The sequence below is a fragment of the Castor canadensis genome, chromosome 1 (assembly GCF_047511655.1).
Source record: "Castor canadensis chromosome 1, mCasCan1.hap1v2, whole genome shotgun sequence".
In the NCBI taxonomy this organism is placed as follows: Eukaryota; Metazoa; Chordata; class Mammalia; order Rodentia; family Castoridae; genus Castor; species Castor canadensis.
This window is the reverse complement of record NC_133386.1, coordinates 55,679,123-55,693,232: the sequence shown is the minus strand read 5'-3', so window position 1 is coordinate 55,693,232 and position 14,110 is coordinate 55,679,123. Positions and strand designations below refer to the sequence as shown.

At 39.8% G+C, this 14,110-nt stretch overlaps 2 protein-coding genes across 10 annotated transcripts in view; one reads left to right on the top strand and one right to left on the bottom strand.

The window, feature by feature from the left end:
• Positions 1-5,878, bottom strand: part of Rtn4ip1 (reticulon 4 interacting protein 1) — a 71,758-nt gene extending 65,880 nt beyond the window's left edge. For 6 of the 7 annotated variants that reach the window (XM_074077583.1, XM_074077554.1, XM_020174965.2 and 3 more), the window contains exon 1: positions 5,489-5,878. In XM_074077583.1, the coding sequence (XP_073933684.1) occupies positions 5,489-5,762 (274 nt within the window). In that variant the 5' untranslated portion in view covers positions 5,763-5,878. Of the gene's footprint in view, positions 1-3,666; positions 3,812-5,488 lie in introns of all 7 variants that reach the window. The other variant, XM_020174967.2, reaches the window with a different exon arrangement.
• A 405-nt stretch (positions 5,879-6,283) lies between these two features.
• Qrsl1 (glutaminyl-tRNA amidotransferase subunit QRSL1) overlaps positions 6,284-14,110 on the top strand; it is a 29,273-nt gene continuing 21,446 nt past the window's right edge. For 2 of the 3 annotated variants that reach the window (XM_020174963.2, XM_020174962.2), the window contains exons 1-3: positions 6,284-6,438; positions 12,961-13,120; positions 13,981-14,079. In XM_020174963.2, the coding sequence (XP_020030552.1) occupies positions 6,415-6,438; positions 12,961-13,120; positions 13,981-14,079 (283 nt within the window). In that variant the 5' untranslated portion in view covers positions 6,284-6,414. The remainder of the gene's footprint in view (positions 6,439-12,960; positions 13,121-13,980; positions 14,080-14,110) is intronic. The other variant, XM_020174964.2, reaches the window with a different exon arrangement.

Here is a 14,110-nt window from a genome sequence, read left to right as displayed (position 1 = left end):
AAGCATAAAAATGTGTTGCTCCAGTCAAAGTCACAATCACTTATTAAATTAAAGCTACCAATGCTCAAAATCTCTTTGAAACTCTGGCTTTGAAATCATCTTCAGAACTTTTATATTGTTGTGCTGGGAGTGTAGCTCAGTGATAGAGTACTCATCTAGCATGACCAAGGTCTTGGTCTCAATCACTAGCACCATAAATAATAAACAAATTCTAAAAAGAACTGTCAGTATCGTCTTTTATACTTTGCTCTTTGAAGATAGCATCTCTATTAATTTATTCATTCAGGAACTTTTTTTTTTTTTTGAGACAGGATCTCTCCATGTAGCCCAGGCTGCCCTCAAACTCCTACCGTCAACCTCCCAAGAGCTAGGATTATAGGTGCACACCACCATGTCCAGCTCATTCATGATTTAAACAACAAAGACGTTTGGTGTTAAGTCTTGGAAAAAAAGGTAAGTGTTAAAACTATTAAAAAGTTAATAAAAAATAAAAAAGGCATGGGTATAAAGTACTTAGAACTGGAACTGGTCTATAAGTAACAGTCCCCATCTCCTAAAATTCTTTCTAGAAAAATGATTTTGGAATAAGTGTAGAGATTCCTGAGTTAAAAAGCCACTGGACTGCATCTGTTCTGAAATGTTAAATCAGATCAATTTCTTTATTATACATATCTTTTTATATTTTAGAGTATAAAATATACTCTTAGGCTGGTGGAGTGGCTCAACTAGAAGTGTCTGTCTAGCAAACATAAGGCCCTGAGTTCAAACCCCAGTACCACAAAAAAAAAATATATATATATATATAGATATATATATATATATCTATATATATATATCATTAAAGTAGAGCTGAAAACATTGTTCTAATCATAATTTTTGGCTCAAATAAATTGGCTACTCTATGTGCAATAATCCAAAGTAATTTATTGCATAGCTTCAATACATAAATGACTTTTCTAAGACACAAAAATGTGTTATTTTCTCTTTTGCCTGACATGTTTCTGAGAACATTCCTGCGATATGAGGCCTTCCAATAAAGGCACCTTGCCTACCTCTCCCTGCTCCACACCAAACGTCCAGAATTACTAACTACTGTCTAAGTACTCCCCTGCCCTTGCCCACTCCTGGGGGCAGTGCGACACTAGACCCCAAGGACAAGGAGCATGCAGCAAAGGAATCAAGAAGGCTTGCCTGGTGAGAAAGAGATGTCCTGAAAGCCAGGAATAGGTGGTCCCTGAAAATGCCAAATGCTGCCAACATGGAAAACAGGTTTTCAAATAAAGTGAAAAGCAGCCAAAGGACTTTAAACAAAACTAAACACAGCAAGAGACCTTTGGTGACCTTGACAGGAGTAGCTGTTGTGGCCCAGTGTGCTTGAGAGAGAATGGGAAGGAACTGGAGCCTATGAGAAGACTCAACTCCTTCAAATAGTTTGTTATAAAGGGGAGCAGAAAATGGAGCAACTGAGCTGGAGGGGGCTTCAGTGGCTTCTCCCCCCCGTAAGGAGAGAAATACTACTAAAATTGTGCACTAATGGGAATGAAGCAGAACAGATTGCTGGAATGATATCCTGCAGCAGGTGAGAGGGGATAGGATCAAGTACACAAGTAGATGGCTGGCCTTACTTGGGGGTAATGAGTTAATCCACACAACAGGAGGGAAAGCAGACACGAAGACAGACACTGATAGATGGGTAGCTTGCAGAAGTTGTTTTTCTAATGAAACATCAAGACACATGGAAGAGAACATGTTTGGAAGTTGGGATAGTCCCAGAAAATCTAAGCTGGTGGCCATCATGCCAGCATTCCACAGTCGCCATCTGGAGAGTCAGGGCTGTGCTCTATCAGGGATATAACTTCACACAGGAAGATTCACCCAGACCGCACACTCAATTCTCCTGCCTTGCATTCCTTTCACTGCTAAAGCACAAGCAAGCACTGAAACCTTTATGCGGTTTGAACAGAAATGGGTAGTAGTAAGCCGTGTCAAAGTTCGGCTGTTCTAGAGCTGTAAAAATGTTCCAGTCTTCTTTGGGGTATTAATAGGCAGATCGAGGTTGTTTTTAAAGTTTTCTTGGTAACCCTACTATGCTAATACATCAAATGTAGCCCTGGCACACTAGTACTGTCTAAACTAGCTCCAAATCCAGAACGCAGCCAGCTGGTCATTAGCAATTGAGAACCTCTTGGTGCACAATGAATGGGGCCCTTAAAGCATTTCATCCACTGGCAAGTTGGACTGATTTGGAAAAGCCCAAATCTATCATCAGTTTCAAAGACTTTAATTCCATCTAAAGAAACCAAACTTGGTTGGTATGATGCTGTTGGCTGTATTATTTTCTGTTTTTAAAATTATTCATTTCTTTAGCCATTTTTATGAGTTATTGTCTTATGTCCAATAGTGGTCATCTTCAGAAAAATAATAGGCCAGCCATCATCTCTCAAATAAAGCAGACAAGCCTCTTGCTTTCTCATCAAGAGAAATAACCACTTCTTAGAGTTCACAATCTTCCACTCATTATGTGATTCCCCAAGCTATCATTTCAGGTATCTTCTGCAACACTTTCTCAAAGAGAATCCTAACATCACCAGTCAATTCATAAAATGCTAATATGTCATTTCACAAATGCAATGCAGTATTACATATTAAACAGCAGCTAAGAAAGTTCAGATGCAGCCATCCTACTGAAATAAGAATATACCCAACACAAATTATGCATTTGCATCTTGTAAAACAAAATTACTTTCAAGCCAATGTATAAAGAATAAAAGAATAAAATAAAACACTACACCCAACCAGGAGCAATTTTTACTTCAAAACAGGGCTGAGCATGTAGCTCAGTGGTAGAGCACTTGTCTGGAACACTCTACCACTGGGGGTTTGACCCCAGCACCACAAACAAGAAAAAAATAATTTCATGAAACAATCAAGGTAAAGACTTTTTAATTCATGCTTAATAGAGCCTTCTAGCCACAAACATTTTGACACTAAAGCCTTTCTCCAAACCTCTTTCCCAAATAAATGTGTAATCGTTACTCCATCACTTTTAGATAGACACTGTCCAACAAAAATGCAATGTATAACTAAATTTTCTAGTAGTCATTAAAATAAAGAGAAAAAACCAGAATTTCATTTTAGTAATATTTTACTCAAAAATCAATATATATAATTGTTTATTCTACTTTTTGAGACAGCACATCACTGTGTAGCCCAGGCTGAGTTAGAACTCAAAATCCTCCTGCCTCTACCTCCCAAATGCTGGGATTACAGCCATGTACCACCTTACCCAGCAGTATTTGGTCTGGGGGCTTTTTGCTTGTTTTGTTGTGTGTGTGTGTACTTGGGTTTTGGGTGTTTTTGTGGGTTTTGTTTTTTGTTTTTTTGTAGTGCTGGGGATGTGGCCCAGGGCCTAATGCATGTTAAGCAAGCCCTCTCTACTAATGAGCCCTGATATACAACCTGAATGAGACATTTCACATTGTTTTTTCAAACTAAGTATTTTAAATCTAGTGTATTTTACACTGACTGCACTCTTAATTCAGACTAGCTACATTCATGGCTTATAGTCACATGTCTTTAGTGGCTTCTATAGTCAATGGCTCATGTCTAGATAGACACTAAATTAAATACAGCAACATTCAAAATTAGAGTCAAATGACCTCATACCAGTGCATCTGGGCTTTATCTCCCTAATCCAGAACATCTCCACGTTTGGTATGCCCCAGTCTTTTCAAGGAGTCTAAGAGGTTCTTTCTTTTCCAACAATCTATCTTTGTGGGGCTGGCTTTTCTTCATTACTTCAAATAACATGCTGCAACAGATTGAATACAGAAGTATGGATGAAAATCAATTGCTTATTAAGCAGATAGTGAAGAGCTATTCACTAAATTTGCCTGTTTTGAAAAAATGGTTATTTTTCATTCTAGCTTCTTTGAAGGTAGAGCCCACGCTCTATCAACTGCTACCTATTTCAGTACTTCCCATACGTAGTTGTCTCCAGTCATAATTTCACGTCATTATATTTTTCTACTGATTTTTAATTTTGTAGTTACTGTATTTTTAAATGAAGAAATACATTTGTTCTAATTTCTAATAAGATAGCTATAGCTATCTAATTTTTAAGTGCAAAGAGGTTTTGAAACAAAAAAAATTGAGAATTGCTACTGTAGTCTATTATGTCACTTCTGCAAAGAGAAAAGTCAAAGCCCCAACATTTTCCTATTTCTCTATAAATTTCACAAAAATGGTTAAGTCTATGATTAATCTTAATACTATAATTGGATATATATGAACAAAGAAATTAAATCCATCACATATAGGTCATATATTTCCACATATGTTATTGAGGTAATCTGATGAATATAGCTACAGGTCAACACATAGTCTTCAAAACACTGACCCATGTTAAATTAATCTGCACCTGGCACTTTACTTAAAGCACTGAGGTTAACCGCCCCATGTGATTAACGCAGAGGTTAGTCACCCAAAAATGTTTTACAATTTCTTCAGAAGACATAGGTGAGATTCCATAAGCAAGATTGAAAAAAATTTTCAAAAATATTGTCAAAGCCAAAATAATTCATAAGTACTACTATAATGAATATAACCATTGTACAGCATACATTTACATGAATACAGTACTGTCCAAACTTTGTCAATATCCTCCAGCAGAATTAAGATAACATTATTTCGATTTAGAAAGAAGCGTAACAGGAAAAATTGGAAAAAAACAAAACAAAACAAAACCAGAGTCTCACTATATAACCCAGGCAGGTCTTGAACTCCCAATCTCTATCTTCCTGCCTTAGTCTCCAGTGCTGGGGTTTCAGGTGTGCACCACCATGCGAGGCAGAAGGTATATTTTAACTGCTGAAGGCAGAATGCAATAGCAGAAATGAGGAAAATGCTGTGTCCATATCCTGGAACATATTCTGTTGCTCTGTCCACTGGACCAATAAAAGAAGCTGTGAGTAACAGGAGATCAAAGAAGCTAAGAATTATTATAAAAATGCAAATTTCAAACTGATGTAGAATCATTACACCTCTTAAATCATGCTGGATCTCAGATTACCACAAAGGAATACACCAGCAAATCAGCCACAATTCTTCCAACCCAACTTACATTTTAAGGAAGTATGTAAATAATCAAACTTACATTTTGTAAAAGACTAAATATATCCTGGGCACTGCAATTTCGAAAATAATATTAAGAGGGATTATCAAAAACCTAAATGGATCCCTTTGTGCCAGGCAAAATGCAACCAAATAGCAACTGATCTTTTTCCTTTAACTGTATGCCTAGCTGGCGCACACCTGTAAATCCCAGCACTCTGCCAGGCTGCGGCAGGAGGATGAGTTGGAAGCCAACCTGGGCTACACAGGGAGACCCTATCTCAAAATCAAACAAAACCAAACACCTGCATGCCTGGCGAAATTCCGATTTAAAAAAAAAAAAAAAAGGTAAGGAAAACGTCTCTTGAAAACTTACTTCTCATATTAACATCGATAGGATTGACACTGGCAGCGTGCACTTTGATAATGACTTCATTTGGGTAGTGTATGATGGGTAGCATCATGTTCTCGGTGAAGCGAAGCACTTCATTCTTGCCGTATTTATCTATCACCCAGGCGGGCATGAAAGTGCTCCTTGGAGAGGAGGTACTAATGCCCCTCACTGAAGGCGTCTGTACAACCCTGCTTCTCCAGAAGCCAGCCACAGCGCGAGCGTTTCTTCTAAGCACACAAGTCTTCAAAACTTCCATCCTCGACGGCTGCGCGTGCCCCCCCCGCCAAATGCACTTAGTGTATCAAACCCCTAAATCCTGTCTGATTCTGCCAAACACCCTAGCCAATTTCAAAACTGAGCATTCAAAAATGAAGCCAATTTCAAAACTGAGCATTCAAAAATGAAGTCAACCTGACGGAGTACACCAAGGAAGAATACGGAATTGCTAGTCCACTCTTCGCATGAGAAACGCTCCAATTGACGTTTCAGTCAACAGTGCGTCCATTCTCCTCCCTCCCTTAGGAGACCCACACACACGCTTGGAAAAAGAACCACCAACCCTCCGATCCCTGCCCTGTCCTGGGAGCTCTCGGTAGGACAAGCAGACACAGCTTGGCGACCCCGACGCCAAGTGAAATCAGAAGGTTCCGGGGGCCGCCGCAACCCGCTAACCTACAGTCTCCTCGCCTGCTGGCGCGCCTCCACAGCCGGAAGAGGCTTTGAGGCCCAAGCCAATCACCTGCAAGGATCATTTCCTCAGGCTGAGATGGGACCAATCCAAGAGCTCGTTGTTGAAGCGGTCAGTGACGATCAAAGATGGCTGCGCCCATGTAATTACCCGGGACGGCTGGTGACCTTTTTTCCGCTTGTCTCCTCGCCCCTGTGGTAACAAGCTGAACCTCAGGATTATGCTCTGCCGGACCCTCCGAGAAGTGAGTGGAAGTCGCTAGTGGGGTTCCGGGTAGGGAGGGAGATGACTTCCCTCCATCATGGCAGACTCCCGTGCTCAAGGAGTCCCCGGGCTTAACCACGCATCTCGCCCGCGTCGCCGCCTGTGTTCTAGAACTAGATCCTAGATTGGGACCTTTCGGTCCGTAGGCTGTGCTCTCCATACTGGTTCCCAGGAATGAGGACCTCGGGAGGGGAGATCCCCGCGCCGCGGAGCTGTGGGATGGGGTGAAGTGTGCATCCATCCCGCTTCTCAGGCGGAGCTCCGCGAGGCCTCGGACTGCGCCTTCCAGTCTCTCTCCTGATCCAGTTGATGCAGTTCTCGCACAGGAGCGCGGCGAATTTGTAGCATGCAAAATTCAAACAAATAATTGATGGTTGTAAAAAGTTCGCAGCCTAGGGTATGACTCAGGAAAAAAAAAAAATCTCCAGGCTTCAACAGACACCAGGATACCTATGGTTCCCCACCACCGTTTCCATTCCCTTGACATCATTTTTGAACCCTAGACTATATTTGTGAATTCCTTCTGGACATCTCTTCCAAAACGTAAAACATTCACACTCTAACCAAAGCGGAAGTCATCGTTGAAACAATACCAAAACAAAGCTTGATCTTTCTGAATTCTTATTGTACTCTTTTAAATAGCATAACTATTATTCCATTGGCCCTTAAATTGTTCTTCATCTTTCATATCCAATAAATCACTAAGCCCTGTTAAGCCTATCTTGTAATTATGCCTAGAATCTGTTTTCTCACTCTTTTCCTGCTCTTGGGGCTTTAATTCTGGTTCCCTTGCTTTCAGTTCCAATCTCAATCTGTCTGCAAGCCCACTGCTATCAGAATCACCTGGGGCCCTTGTTAAAACTACAACTGTTTTGCACTCTAGACTTAAACAGATCTGTGTAATAACACCCAGAGGTTAAGGTTTAATGGTGTCTCCAGGTGATTTCTGGTGACAAGTTGGGGTTTGGGGTTGAGGCCCTACCCTGCCCTCCACCTTCCATTTATATGTCTCACTGAGAAGTCTCTTTCTCTGCTGGCAGCCTTTTAGACAGCTATAAATTATGAGACCTTTAAGTCCACAGGTTTTAAATAACAAATATTTTCTCTTTATAAGATACATTATCTTACCCACCCTAAATTGTCATATTGTATTGTTAGTGAACAAATTTGTTCTTTAAAAGGAAAAAACACAAAACCTGTTTAAAGCAAAATATAACCTATTAAAATATGGTAATCCTTTTTCTGCCTTTCCCCATAGCATCTTTATGTGTGTGTGTAATAGCCATTTCTGATGATGAGTGGGATGACCATTGTGAAAAACAACTTTTGACTCATGGAGGGAGGGGGCATAGAACCATTTAGGGGAGTTGACCCAAGGGAAGACCAAGAGGTTGCCTTGGCATGATTGCTTTCACTTAATTGCTCCTTTTACAAATACTTACTGTCTACTCTGTAAAACCTTTTTTTTGGTGATTATTTTCCTAGTTCCCAAAATATCTCTGTCCACTCTGTATTTTTTCCTTGTCGCTATACTGATGCCCCAAATTCTACCAATTAGAGATTAATTCAGTACCCAGTCACTTTTAAATATGTACAGGTGCCTGAGAGGATTGAATGATTTGTTCTCCCATTGTTGTGAATCAATAGTTCAATCAAATTTCTCTTCTTCAGAACACCCTTGTTTCGATAAACAATTGAAGAAAAGGAAAATTTGTTAGGGAGGAAATTAGGGGGAGGGACTGGAAACTATGAACATCTGAGGCTATTTGGGGGTTAACTGGAAGCTTGGGACAACAGAAGAGCATGGAAAAGGAGGCACTAAAAAGAGGTGAGATGCTAAATAAGAGGTCAAACTCCTATTTTAAATTTTACTCAGCTACATTCAGGAAGGTAGACTTTTACCTTTCCCTTTTGTGGCACAGTGCCAGTGTTTCTTAGAGTTAGACATCAAGCTAATGTTATTAATCCAAAAGTTTAGTGATATATTCAGTTGGCTCCTTGTGGGTCTAAACTAAATTGAGTCAATCATTTTCTGTAGGGAAATCGATTCCAAATTTTGAACTTCTCAGTTACTCACTCATTCAACTAATACTCCTTGAGTACCTCTGTCCCAGGCATTGGGATTTAGTGTTGAAGACAGAAGTTCTTGCCCTCATGAAACCTACACCTTTTTTTGGAGTAGGAAAGCAGGCATTAAAGTTTTTTTGAAGTAAATGTTATAATTTCAGATAGTATGAGTAATATGAAGAAAAATAAAGTAGACTGTAGTGGGAAAACTGGTTGAGGGAGCTGTATGGTATAGAGTGATCTATCTAATCAGGAAGTTTTCTCTGATGGAGTAAAATTTAATAGAGACCTGGAAGGATCTAGGAGAGCAGTGTTCCAGGAAGAGGGAGCAGTAGTAAGTACAATGACCAAGAAGTAAGAGCGAGCTTGACATTTTCAAAGAATGCATGAAGGCAAGCATGCTTCAAGAGGAGTGAGGCTAAAGACAGGCAAGAGTCAGATCATGGAGAACCTTCAAGCCATAGTAGGGAATGTGGATTTTATTCCAAGTATAATGGGAAGCCTCTAGAAAGTTTTGATCTGTGGACATGATTTAATTTAATATTTTTAAAGCTCCTTCAGGTGACTCTTCAGGACTGTGGTTCATAGGAAATTGAGTGGGGAAACCACTGTGGGAAGATTGTTGCATCAGCAAGAAATAATGACATCTTAGGGTGGTAGTGGTAGAAGAAATTGCTTTTTAAGTGAGGACTGCTGATGGGTTGAATATGGGGTCCGAGGGAAAGAGAAGAATCAAGAAAAGTACATAGGCTTTAGGCCTGGACAGTTGGGGAAATGGTAACATTCATCAAGATGAGAAAGACTATAAAATGAGCATGTTTGGAAAGAGGAGGTTCTCAAGAGTTCTGAGTTTAGAGATGTTAATTTTGGGATGCCTCCTAGACATCTAAGTGAAGATGTCAGTTAAGCAGGTGGATGGAAGAGTTTAGAAGAGCTCAGAAAAGCAGTTAGATAGGATCTAAATTGTTCAGGGTGAAGAAGACAATTAGAGCCATGTGGCCAGGTGAAGTCACCTTGGGAGGATGAGTGTAAAAACAGAAGAAGGCCTAAAACTTTCTGATATTTAGAGGTCAGCAATTGGAAGTAAACCCAGCACAAGAGACCTGAAGGCATGGCCAGAGAGGCAGGAGAAAAACCAGGATGGTGAACACAAATGAAGAAGTATTCTGAACAGGGAAAGAGCACTTGTGTTGGTGCTGCTGAGAAGTACTGGAAAGTGAAGATTTGGCATTGACTTTTGGCTTTAGGAATGTGGGGTTGCTGGTGACCTTAACGTGCAATTTCATGGAACGATGAAAACAAAACATGACCAGAGTGTATTAAAGTGAGTGTCCATCCACTGGACACTCAGCCCTGAAGAGCTCTCCTATCCTTCAGTTTTTATCAAGGCAATTTTGTATGAAAAACTGTTCTTTTTTCTAAGTGAACATTTGATGTTATCAGTAAAAGCAATAGAAATGTTCTTTGCTTTGGTACAGAGGAGTACATGTCATAATGGCTTGCATAGAGAAGTATTATAGTTTAGTAATTCAGAGCATGAATTTTGCAAACAAGATCAGATCTTGTATAAATCCCAGCCCTGTTTCTCTCTGTGTGACCTTAAACAGGAACTACAGTACTTTATCTACAAGATGAAGTTAATAATATCAGCCCCTCAGTGTGGATATAAAGATTAAAAGAAATATAAAGCATCTTGGTCAATGCCTGGAAGTAAGGACTTGCTATTAATATTAATTTTATTGAAGAGACAAAATTACTAAATTATATGTATTTACAATTTTCCTTTCCCCTACTTCATAAGAGCAGCTCCACAAATCTCTCAGTTTTTCTTAGTAGACATATTCATTTTCCATTACTACATAACAAATTAGTATAATTTGTGACTTAAAATCACAGAATCTTATTATCTCACAGTTTGTGAGTCAAGTATCTTGGTGTAGAGTAGCAGTGTTCTCTGCTCAGAGTCTCACAAGATTGAAATCAGGATGTCAGCCAGCCCCTCAATTTTATCTGGAACTTGGGGTCCTCTTTTGACTTCAGTGATTGTTGTTAGGACCTATTTCCTTATGGTTATGGGATTAGGTCCCTGTTTCCTTGCTGGCTGTTTGGGTAGTAAAGTAAATGAATCAAGGGGACAAAAGATGAGTTGAGATTTAGGAGATTTTAGAAATCTCTGGCAGGCTAGTAACTGGGATGAGGTAAAGGGAGAGTTTGTATGAAGTGAGGTCAAGGAATGGGGAGGCCCAGTGTCAGCATACATGAACTTGAAGTTTGAGGTGAACAAGAAGGACAACAGGAGCAATAGTAGCAAAGATGACAGTAGGCTAGGTGCTAAAATCATCAGTGAATGACTGGGCATGCCAGGTAGACTGGAATAACCCACACAAAGAGGAAAAGGATGGAGAATGATAGAGTCTTCTCCATAGCTGGGATTTTTAAAGAAAGAGGGAAGAGGAAGGCATTGAGGAACTAGGAGGACACTTTGCCCCCACTGGACTCTGATGTTCAGTAGACAGGAGCGAAACAGAGGCAGCTGTAGTTTCAAGGGAAAGCCCAATTTCCATTAGAGAAGGGCCAAGAGAGAGAACATTTTTTAACAAAAAATTTGAAAATTGACTTCGTTTTATATTCAGACACCTGCAGTTTTGTCCCCAGAGAGCTATCTGATTTCCATTTCACACTCTTCATGCACAGTCCATTCTCACTAATTAGCATTTTTGTTTCCACTTCCCTTTCCCAGTTCTCTTACTGATTTTCTCAAATCTGGAGTTCCTAAAAATGGCCATTTTAAATGAATCAGTACCATTTAAAATGAGTGCTCCTAGACAATCTCATTTCTTGCTCTTCTAATCCCATTGTAACTCCTTAGATCCTATTCTCGTATTAGTTGGTAAGTCACAAAGCAGCTTGAGGCCAGTAGGCATTAGAGTACATGAGGGGAGAGGCAGGACAGAGGTGGCAGAAGCAGGTTTCCTCCCTCTTACAGCTTTGCAGTGGGATAGGTCTGTACACATCTCTCTGTCTCTGGGGTTTTGGGTACTTTCTAGTTGTAATTCTGCCACCCAACCAACTACTGTGTTCTTTCTTCACATTCTCCATTCACAACATTAGACCACACTGTTATCTTTCATTCATTTTTAGCTCATTTCATCAAAAGTTTACATTTCATATAAACTATACAGCAGAAATATCTCCTGTTACTGAATTACTTCCTTGAGTCAACCCTGAATCACTCTGTAGCCTCCGCATTCCTCCTCTTGTCCATGAGCACAAGGGGTTCTCTCAATTGCCTCTTCCCCTGCTTTTCTCATCTAAACTCCTCAGTCCTAAGAATGTCATTGCTTTGATGATATATTCAATAGCCAAGAGCAGATCATGTGCAGATTTTGTCCCCCAAAATGCAAATTCCTATTACTTGATGCATATAAGACATGTAAAAATACAGTCAACTTGGAAGACAAGCTAATTTCCACTAGAGATAGAAATGGTGAGGAGAAAATATGAAATCATCCATCCTTACTGTTGTCAAGTAAGGTTAGTAATACTTAACTTGGGAAGTGGTTAATAAGGCAGGTAAAGCAAAAGTGTCTGGCTCTTGGCAAATACTCAATAAATATTCTTTCCCTACACCCCTTGTCTCTGAACTCTCATCTCATTGGATAATCCAACTCTTTTCATATGATCTCCAAAGCTTCAGTGTCATCATTGACTTCTTGTTACTCATATCTTTGCTGATTAGCAAGTGCATATTATTATTAATTCCCATAGGAAATATTAAGCAGTCATCACTTCATCTCAGCCTTAATTCCTATCACTGTGCAAGTTCTGGTTACCTCTTGTGCGGTTTACTTTCTTTACCAGTCTTCCTAATGCTCAAAAGACAGAATTTCTGAAAAATTTGTTTATAGTAACTTTTGAATCTATATCTTACATGCTTTTCTCTCAACTTGTAGCGTCTTGCTCATTTCCACAATAGGTATAAAGATCTTACTCAGGGCCAAAAAGTCCTGCAGTGTCTTACCCAGCTCACTTCTCCTTTCATTCTGGACTGCTTGTATTGCAGTAAGCTACTCCCTGTACATAATCTCCCCTAACCCATCCTTTACCCAGGCGAACTCTCAACTGATTCTGTCCAGGATGGCTTACCTATACATTTGCTTTCATTTGCATAGCCTAGCTTAGAAACAGGTGATTTAGTGAGCCAGGTAGAAGATTGCCTCCCCTTTGTCCCCATCCTTAGGCTGATCCACAATGCTGCCCTTTGGTCAATATGCTGTGTAGGCTTGATAGGTTCTCTAGATTTTGAACCCAAGGCTCACTTCAAATTTTATGTTTAGCCACTCTTCTGTATTGCCTGCCACTCTATTGTCCCCTTAGTATTACATTTGAGCTTCTATGGACTCAGTAAAAGGTTTTTGAATTGTGTATGACATAGGTTTCTGCAGCACTCAAGCAAGGCCAAATTACACCAACAGAGCTGTGTCGGAAATGTCTCTCTCTCATCAAGAAAACCAAGTTTCTAAATGCTTACATTACCGTATCAGAAGAGGTAGCCTTAAAGCAAGCTGAAGAATCAGAGGAAAGATATAAGAAAGGTAATTACTTTCAGTTGTACGCCATTGTTTTATCTCTAGAGGAAGAGCTTAATGGGATGTAACAGTCTCCTTTTGGCAAGTGAAGCTTAAGAACTGGCAGGTCCAAAATGGTGGTGGTGGCAGTGACTGTGTCCTGGTTCCTACCCACCTGTGGAAGGCCCTCACCTACTTGATTATGCTGCCTGGGGTGGGAGTAAGCATGCAGAATGTTTTCCTCAGGTTGCACCATGGAGAGTATGGAAGACCTGAGTTCTCGGCCTACTCCCATCTCTACATCAGGTCCAAGCCTTTTTCCTAGGAAGATGGTAACCATACTCTATTCATAACCCTTGTGTGAATCCACTTCTGACTGGCCGTGAAGATGAGTAAAGAGAACTTGGGCCATCACCCAAGCACCAGGGACCACAGCAATGGTTTGGACCATTCTTGTGCATGTGAACCAGAAAAGTGTATGGGACCTTAAGTTCACCTTCCTTTGCTGTGTCAAATGACAATTATACTGATCCTTTGCTTGTGGCAGGAGATGGCTTAAATAGTAGCTTAAACTTAGATTGGTCATGGGAAAAAAGTAAGTAAATAAAAAACAAAATAAAGAACTGGCCATGAGGTATAGTGAAAATGAGGCTAATGCTTTATAATGTCCACCAGTAATAATTTCTAACATAAACTTGATTTTTGAAGAAGTGTCTTTGTAAAAAACTAGTGGTTATTATAAATAACTCAAAGATGTAAATATATATACTAAAAGATATCTATATATAGATACTTAGTGTTGTATGTGTATGTGTATTATATATGTATGTATACATATATATGTGTGTGTATATATATGTATCGATCGTCTGTTTTTTTTCATGCAGGTCAGCCACTTGGGGATTTAGATGGAATTCCTATTGCAGTAAAAGACAACTTCAGTACAACTGGCATCGAGACAACATGTGCATCAAATATGCTGAAAGGTAAAATGTACCTGATCAGAGCATTAATACT